Raw genomic sequence first — 10,088 nt, 5'->3', positions numbered from 1 at the left:
GAAGTATCAAATAATAAATGTAATAACAGGTAAAATATAACGTTTTATTGAAAAAAAGTATATATGTATTTAGGAGGTTTCAGAGATTGTGCATGTGAAATTCGAGATTTTCGGAACAAAGAAAAGTATCTTGTATCTTAAAATGAAAATCACTTTGCACTCAGACTAGTTAAAAAAAAGAATCAATATTTTCACGGACAAATATAAGTAAAAATACTTTGTTAAAAAATCTGATTTTTTGTGTGCAAAGGCTTCTGATGTTTACTATAAGTCTATGAAATGTTGTAATGATACACTTAAAATATCAAAAGTTATAGCATAAAAACTATAACAAGCACAGAATGGTTATGAGGTTGGTCTGAGGCCGTGTCAAAAGAGTTAACCAGGTTGCTGTGGACTCTAGTTGTGTTGATTTCAGAAAACCTGAAAGAAAAAAAACAAAAGCTTTTATGGTAACTAATAGGCCAATCAGTTAAAAACACTGACATCTGATGTTTCATTTTAATAATATGATAGTGTAAGGATGTCTGGCTGTTTTTTTTTTGTTGTTGTTGTTGTTTTGCTTTTAATTTCTGAAAACTTGGGGATCTGTATCCCTCCTCTAAAATTGTACCTACTTGTTCAACATTACAGAATATAGGTTCACAGTGTAAAAGACCAGTAAATTTACACTTTATTTAACATTTAAATACCCATACAGTTGTTAGTTGATGCTTCTCTCTAGTCAAGAATTCAAAATTAGTGACAGTGGCAGAGAGCTTTAGTATCTGTGGATATTAAAGACAGGATGAGCAAGTTTCATGGCAGTGGGTATCTAACCAGTGACCCTTGTTTCACAAGAATAAGCTGACTCAAAGCTGAACAAACTTAAAGTATTAAAAACAAAACAAATTATAGTGCTAAAATTGAGCCTTTATACCTGCTACAGTGAGAAGAGCACAGATTGCCCATAATGTATTTCTGTGCTAACAACAAGCATAACCAGGGCTCATCCACCTTATTTGCCACTTCATAAAAAAAATTGTAAAGCTGATTTCGTGAAAATAAAACAGATGAGATGAAATTTTTCATGAAAGTATGCCTTACAACCCTCTATGTATTGATCGTGCCTACTTTAGTTAGTGATAAGTATTTTTGACAAAAGTCGAACAAAGATTTTCACATTGTCATTAATATACTTCATGCTCTCATGGTCCTGATCCTGCTTATACAGTTCTTATTTGAATCCAAGTGTTTCAAGATTCTGTTTAATCAGAAAATGTGCTGGTAGTGCATAGAAATTTTGTTAAAACCTAAATTATAAGTCAGCTTTTCTTAATGTCAGACACACTTAATTAAAGCCTGCCATAAGCAAACCTGTTCATTACAGTTTTCTGTGATTATCTTGAAGTTTTCCTGTCCTTTTGCTACAGACTGCTATTTGCACTTTTTGCTTAATTTCAATTAAGGAGCTGGTAAATTGCATTTGTATCTGCTAGGAATCCACTGTATTTAATAATCATTCTTGAATACAGTTGGATTTTATACAGACAAGGTGTACATGGAGCATTTCAGAGTTTCTGAAGTTGATATAGTTTCATACTGCAACATTTCCTTTTCAAAATATAATACTTAATGTAGATCATTCAGTAATTCAGAACCAACTGTTGGCCTAAATGACATTTTCAACTGTGAATGGCACTAGCTCAAATTTCCTTTTTTGTATTTGCGATTGTGTATTTTTAATGTAAGATAATTTGCATCAGTGTATTTATTCCAGTTGTAAACTTGTTGTCCATATTGGGAAATAAATCCAGTTTGTTGTTTTGTGTGCCAATAATAGGTTTTGTAGCAAAAAAAATTGTATTATTATATGATCTTAATCATTTAGAAATTTGGATGAAAAACAGTTATTGCCTAAGTTGTAAAGGAAATACAATAATGGATTATTTTGGTCCAATACAAAAGTGCTACAAAGGTTTATGTAAAGAAAACTGTGTCATTAAATCTATTGTTATTGATTGAACTTTTTTGATTTTTGCCTTAAGAATTGAGATCTGTGGTTTACATAAAATATAAGAATAAGCTTTTGCTCGAGGTTGTATGACTTTTACAATTTTGTAAGGTTTAATTTTAAGTGAAATTCAGCATTACATCCTATGGGAGAAGAGTCTGTGAATTTCAACTTATTAGTGCTTTGAGTTTTGATTTTAAACTATAATACTTATCTGTGTTCTTCATATCTGAATTAATGCTCTAATTTTATAGAAAAATTAGGTAATTAAAATTTTAAAAGAAATTATAAAATGCATATATTGTAAGCCAACATATTTGAATACTGAAGTCAAGTTGAAATTTGGACAAAATTAAAATAATATATTGGGTTTTTTTAATCCTATGCATATGGGAGGGTCAAAGTGTGCATGTTCATGACATTTTTATAGTTACATTCAAAATGTCAGTCATTGAACTACCTTGTTACCAATGTATGGTAATAAAATTGGCATCAAAAGTAGTTTATAATTCATATCTTAATGTCCACTTTTAATTTCAAAAAGAAATATTGAAATACTCAATCTGTACCTCTGAATCGTATGATTCAAGAACACTCTGACTTCTCATTTATCTTTTTTTTTCTTTTTGCTTAGAAGGGCTTCTGATTGTTTAACTAATTAGAAACACATTTTATAGATATTGACAAGCCAGAATATAATATCTTAACTTCTAGCTTTACTGAGATAATACTATGTTTGTTCATTCCACATTGACATTCTCTCTCATAACTTCTGTCTTTTAAGAAATCTATAATTCTCTTTGACATTGATATTGGACATGTTTATATTGAAAAAAAAAAGAGAGCAAATACTAAATAAAATAACACAGACACTTGTTTTGTTTTAGTGATGGAAACTAATATTTTGCCTTGAGAGCTTAACGTGTTTAGACTGAAGATGCTGCTCCAAGATGTTACAAATTTTTTTTTACCTATTTATAGGTTAGTTAGAAAGCCAGATAAATTATATTATTTTTGGTTTATACTATGCTAGTGTGTGGTATGGTTTTGTATCCTAAAATGCATATCTGAAAGGTACATGAATTATTTTTGGACAACCAACGGAGTGAAAAAAAATAGACTTACTAAACACACACCTAAGTACAAAAGTACTCAAGGCTAAAGTAATCTCTAAATTCCCTGGTTTTTATGTATATTTGTTGTATATTTTTTAACAGAAGGAACTAAAATGTAAAAATTATAAACTTGCTAGGTTAGATAAGAAACGTAAAAGAAAATAAAAACACTTATCCTCAAGGAACATTCACAGGAATCTGTAAAGTGATATAACTTGATAGTTTGTGTACCCTAACCTGCTGTAAGCTCTCACCAGGTGATTTATTGCTTTGTTATGCTAGTTAGACATGTTTCGAAGAACAAGAAAGCAATAAAATGAAAGTAGATGTGAAACTGTTAGGAACCTGTGGCTGTTTAGGGTAAATAATTGTAATTGTCTGTTACAGTCTAGAAATAAAATGTATTTTTGATTTTATTTCATATTTTTCAACTTTTGCTACAGTGTTAGGACAGAGAAAATAAGAGATAAAATATAAAGTTTTACTGAAAAAATGTTTGATATTCATTTAGGAGTTTCTGATGAAAAAGTATTTTCATTCTTAGCTTGAAAATCACATTTTACTCAGACTGAATCTGTAAAGGCTTCATCAATTCACAGGTAATTTTTAGTAAACATGGCAATTCTGCTGTACACAGAAACTCTGATTTTTCAATAAAATATTCTTACTAAACATCTTGCTAAATTTTGTGCAAATATACTAAGTACATTCAGGGTTATAGTATGTATAGTTTTATGGTTACATTGTGGTTAGAAGGTCGTCATGTTGAATCATAAAGATATGGTCTAACTACCCCTGATGAACTTTGACTTATTTTTGTATTGGAAACAACTGAGAAGTCAAAGTGTTCTGGCACATATGATAAAAGCATTAATGCACATGTATTGACATGTTCAGTGTGAATTACATCCATCATATTTATTATATACAATAAGTGAAGATCCTTAATTTGGTAGCTATATATCTGTTTTGTTATCCTGTGAAAAAAAATGAAGCTTTATAGTTTATTTTATTGAGTGTGTAGATACAGTAATTTAATAATTTTTTACTTGTTTACTCTTATAGGAATATAGTCAAAAATACTTTATGTACACTTTAAGTATTGAAGATAATATATTTTAATTCAGGACTCTTTTTTTCTTTGTTATTGTATTCAGGTGACATTTGGTATGATTTACATTTTTTTTCTTTTAGGCTGAAGTAGTTGCTCAGACTAGGATCATATACAATGACAAAGAACTTTTACAGTTAATACATCAACACCTGCTCAGTAAAGGTTTGATATCTATATTTTGTTCCTCATTGTATGGGTTATTTCCTTGTAGTTCTTGGTTAGTATGTATGAGCTTGTTTTTACATGCTGCATTGTTTCTCCATAACTTTTTTTTTGTAATTTATTCTTTCAAGTAAATTTTCTGATCTGTTATGAATTGATTTTCATAATAATATAGTTATTGATTTTCACCGAAGAATGCACAAAGTTGCATGATTTGTAAAATAATTGAACCATATTTATAATTTTTTATTTTAAATTTTTGAAAATATATTTTAATTTGTACTAAGCAAAACATGAAATGTGAGGTCACTCTTGTGAAACTGACTGTAATATGTGCTGCTTATACAAGATGATAGCTAGTATTGTTGTTGGGAAACCAAGGAAACTTGTAAAGGTGGAAAAAAAAAAGATAAATTGCAATTCGAGAAATAGTAACTTGAACACTTTCAGAAGATAGACATTTCTTCCTCTTCACTTACCAAGAAAGCTTTATTTTCTTTAAGTGCTTAAATTATCTGGTTTATTGAACTGTGATTTAACTAATAATCCTGTAATTGTTGTTGTTCAACTTGCTTGTTACTTATGCCTAAAAAAATACTTTTCGCAAATTTATAATTTTATGTTATTTTTGAAAAGAAAAAATAATCTCAAATTGTATTTCCTCTTGACTATTAAATCGAAAGGAGGTTTGTCTTTCTAAATCTTAGTATAAAATGATAGAGACTGTACAAGATGAATTAATTTTTCTTTAAATATTAGTTTTTATGTCTTTGAATTCATATTGTAGGTCTATAAACTGTTAAGGTATTCTTTAATTTGTTCAAAATTACTTGCATATTTTTAAATTAAAATGGCACCAGTTTGTAGGCACGTAGTCTGAAGCTTCTAGAAAATAAAAAACTTAATATTTGTCAAAACTCCTTTTAAAAAAATATCTAGAAAATAGCCATAATATAAAAATATTAACTTTAACCTCTAAAAACAGATAAGACTGAACCATTATATATACAACTGCTGTACTAGCGGTGCAAAAACAAGGAATGTAGTGGTCAAATAGAACAATGTTTGCTGTCAAAGCCAGGAATTGTTTTACAGATAAATATCTCATTAAAGTTATTGGTGTTTTTTATATTTAACAATGATTTCTTATACTTACTATTCATTCTCAGGTTTACTTGAATCAGCCACTGTCCTACACAAAGAAGCAGGACTCCCTTCTGCTATACCTAGGCCTTTGACTACACCCTCATCTAAAATTATGAATACTCCACCTACAACTTCCAAACTGGTGAGTAACAGTGCAGACAGAGGCAGGACTCTCTTCTGCCATTCCTATGTTTGGTTTTATTCCTAACTATAATTTAAAACTTGTCCTGGTACTTTTCTATGGGAGAATGAAAAAGGACAGAGAATGTCAATAATTCCTCTCTCATCTAGAGTAAAAATAACACTAAAATGTACAGATTTAACATTTTATTTTGATATCAGTTTTATTGTCATCTATTTTAAATAAAGTAACCAACATTATTACATAATGGTTTTTGTTTGTGTAAAAACATTACATTGTAAACAAATTGGAACATAGGTAAGGAAAATAAATAAAAATGCTATAACCATCTGAATGTGAGTAGGTCACAGTGCATGCCATAACTTTTAACAGAGTTACATTTAAAATTTAATTCAACTGCTTTATTATCAATATATATCAATAAACTTGGCATCAAAACATAGTTAATAAATTAAATCTTAATATTATACAAGTTGTAATTTCTTCATTTCAAAAGACAATATTTGAGTAAATTGTCAGTTTTCACTTACCTGTATCACATGACACTTATTCTCTCTGAATTGTTTATTTTTAATTTTTTCATCACCCCGACATGAAGTCCTGAGTTTGATATAAATTACACATTTACAGTGTTACTAAGCCATCATTTAATTTTATAGCCTCTAGTCTTTTTGGTTTATATAAACTTGAAAATCAAGCCCATTTGCCAAGCTCTTTTATCACATCCTGTCTTTTCACAAAATGTCAGTAACAAAATTCTATCTGAAGTTTGATCTTGGATTAATTATTTACCTAAAGAAAGGAAACATTTAGAGTTCCTGATTTCCAAATATGGCTGATTCTTTCTGATGTCTGTTTGAATTATTTGACCTTGAGATTCATTGTCACAAATTATTTTAAAACACTTGTACCTTAGTTAGAAAGCCAGTTAAATTATAATAATTATAAGACATTTTATGTTTTTTTTGTGAATAAAAATAATTTATTTACTACTAACATTGTTACAAAAAAGTAGAATTAAGTATTTTCAGGGCTGATAGGAAAAAAAAATCTGATTTCTTTTTTTTAAATTTATATTTGTTTATTTATTGTTATAAAAGTAACTAAAATGTAAATATTAGAAATTGATTAGTTTAGATAAGAAAACACAAATGAAAAAAGTTAAATAAATAACTTTTCAATGCTGTAACTTTAAAATATGTTCAAGACAGGAAGATTTAAGTAATGAATTGTTATTAATTAAATATGTAGCTATTGGAAAAGGATTTGCACCACATATAATAGATAGAGCAAGATTTAACGTTAGTTAAAAATACTACGTTAACATCTATTTATGAAAAGAACAATAAAATAAACTAAGTTTACCTTATATTTCAGGATTAACAGATCAGTTATTTAAACCTTTTTAAGAAGCAACAGATCTTTTATCCAATCTTTAAACCTATAAATAAAGTTAAAGAAATGTTGGAGAATACTAAGGATAAAATAGAATTAGAAGATAAAACTTGGATTTACAAAATAGAATGTGAATGTGGGAGTATTTATATTGGTCAAATTAAAAGGAATTTAAAATACAGATCGCAGGAACTTAAAGGTTATGTAAGAAATAATAAAATAGAAAATTAGCCATTGCAGAACAGGTAAAAACAACACAACACAAAATTTTATGTGAAAAAACTACAATTTTAGCTCAACCTCGTAATATTACAGCTTTAAATGTCAGAGAATCACTATAATAATTTAAAAAAGAAAAAGAAGGATTAAACAGAGCTGAAGGACCATCAAATCAAAGCTTTGATATTTGGTGTGATGTAATATAAAGGTTTACTATGGAATTATGTAAATTCAAAAGCAACGTAATATCACGTGGCAGGAAAATAATGTGCAAGTAGTATGTCTTGCAGATAACTCCTGAAGACGACGTAGAGGACATTGAAACATTGTACATGTAGAATGTATTTTGAAAGTGGAAGCCATTGATGGCTTCGATAAAGTTTAACTTGTTCCGACTATATATTATTTGAAAACAAGTAAAATGTGTGGTGTTTATTCATTGTTGAATAAACCGCTAACAAGTCACAGACACCTACTGTAGAAGAATCCTAAGCCCAACAACTACATAGTATATATTTCTACTATTAAGAAATATAAGTAAAAGCCATTTATTTCGACAATTGGCAAAAAGAAGAACTGATTTATATCTATATATATATATATATATATAAAATATTATTTTTTTAAATCTGACAATTGGCAAGCCACAGCCAGGATTATACAGTGGTAAATGGCAATAGAAGAAAACGTGAAAGACAGCAGAAATAAGTAGGCCTATCTATATACGCACAGCTGTAGTAGTAGTAATGAAAATAATATATAACCATGTCAACAGATTTTGATAAATGGGTAGAAAGAGTATCTCAACTTGGGTTAAAAGACAGTGAATTACAAGAGTTTATTAAACAACAACAAGAACTGGAAAGAGAAGAATGGCAACATAAGAGACAAATTGAGAAAGAAGAAAGAGAAAGACTGATAGAAGGGAGAAACTAGAAATATAGAGAATGAGAATACAAATTGAGAAAGAAGAAAAAGAGAGAGAGGAGAGACTAGAAATAGAGAGAATAAGAGTACAAACCTAGATAGCAAAACTCACCCAACCAAAAGAAGGACCCAGAAATGACTATGGAGTCGGGACTAGCCGACCCAGGCTGACCAAATTTGATGAACATAAAGGTGATGTGGATGCTTTCCTGGAGAGATATGAAAGAATCACCCAAAGTCAGAACTGGAACAAAGGTGACTGAGCAGTCTGTCTCAGCACACATCTCACAGGAAATAGCCTACAAGTATATGCAGGCATGACGTCAGAAGATGCCATGGGTTATGACAAATTAAAAGTAGCTTTACTGAAACGATGTGAACTTACTGAAGAAAGTTTTCATCATAAGTTCAGAGTCAAACCCGACACTGGAGAAACTGTAATTCAGTTTGTGGCACATTTGCAGTGATATTTCACCAGCTGGACTGACATATGTGAAAATACTTTTGAGGGACTAGCAGACCTATTAGTACGTAAACAGTTCATGACCATGTGTTCAACTGACATGTCACTGTTTTTAAAGGAGAGAGCACCAAAAAGATGTAGACAAGATGATCAAGCTGGCAGAACAGTTTATGGAAGCCCATGGAGGTAGTACAATTGGCAAATCCAAAAGTGACAGAAGGGCAAAGAGATGTTATGTTTATTATAAAATGGGGCACATTGCAAAAGAGTGCAAGTCCATTACCAGCAAACAACAGCAGAAACGTCAACATAAAGCAGCTGGAGCTATTTACAAAAACAGTGCTGGTAAGAAACAAGAAAAGAGTGACTGGCATTATGGATGCTGCTACCAGAAGAAACTTGTCAAATTTAATACAAGAAAACGTGATTGATCAGTGCAGGACTAATGGTCGGCTCAAATTAGCAAATGGATCAAGAGTGCCAATAGTGATGGGTGCTTGGGACAAATATCAAGAGATGCCAACAAATCATAATAAGCCAATATCTGAAGGCTATGTTGGGGACAAGAAAGTGAAGGTTCTACGAGACAGTGGGTGCAGTAGTACAGCAGTGAGAACCAGTTTAGTATCCAATGATCAGATGACAGGCAAGGTACGCTTTTGTGTGCTAATTGATGAGACAGTGAGAAAATTTCCCATAGCAAAAATAAAGATGAATACTCCATATTATGTATGAGACCTTGAGGCCATGTGTATCAAGGAATCAATACTTGACTTGGTGATAGAAAACGTACCAGGTAGTAGAAACTTTGAGGAACTAGACAGAAAGAAGATTGATGGAGTATCTGCTGTTACCACCAGAGCTCAAGAAAATAAGAGCAAACAAGACATCAAGCCCCTGTAAGTATCAAAAGGTGATATCCTGAACTTAGGTTTGCAGGATCTGAAGGAAGCACAGAAGAAAGACCCTTCACTGTAGAAACTTTGGGACAATGCCCAGAAGAAGAAAGTCGAGCACAAAACAAAGAGGAAAGATACTTATAGAATAGAGTACTAGAAGGGAGTTCTATACCGAATCTATCAAGGCAGTTATACTGGGGAAGTTAAACAGATCATACTGGACTCAAGTGATGAAGTTGGCTCATGAATCAGTTGTGGGAGAACACCTAGGAACAAAGAAAATGGCAGACGGAATCACCAGTAATTTCCATTGGCTTAAAGTAATTGGAGATGTGAGTAGATTCTGCAGGTCATGTGACATCTGCCGAAGGACAATACCTAGAGGGAAGGTAGCCAAAGTGCCATTGGGGAAGATGCCTTTCATAGAAGAGCGATTTAGCAGGGTAACTGTGGACTTGATCGTGCCACTTGCGCCTGTGTCTGACTAGAGCAACTGGTATGTGCTAACAGTAG

The 10,088-nt window shown here is 30.9% G+C and overlaps 1 protein-coding gene across 1 annotated transcript in view; it reads left to right on the top strand.

Moving 5' to 3' along the window:
• LOC106469180 (DDB1- and CUL4-associated factor 1-like) overlaps positions 1-10,088 on the top strand; it is a 93,654-nt gene that overhangs the window by 44,956 nt on the left and 38,610 nt on the right. Inside the window, exons 19-20 of the mRNA XM_022397615.1 lie at positions 4,303-4,384; positions 5,554-5,672. Coding sequence (XP_022253323.1) covers positions 4,303-4,384; positions 5,554-5,672 — 201 coding nt within the window. The remainder of the gene's footprint in view (positions 1-4,302; positions 4,385-5,553; positions 5,673-10,088) is intronic.

The sequence above is a fragment of the Limulus polyphemus genome, unplaced genomic scaffold (genome assembly GCF_000517525.1).
Source record: "Limulus polyphemus unplaced genomic scaffold, Limulus_polyphemus-2.1.2 Scaffold3341, whole genome shotgun sequence".
Taxonomy (NCBI): Eukaryota; Metazoa; Arthropoda; class Merostomata; order Xiphosura; family Limulidae; genus Limulus; species Limulus polyphemus.
This window is presented reverse-complemented; position numbering and strand designations above follow the sequence as displayed.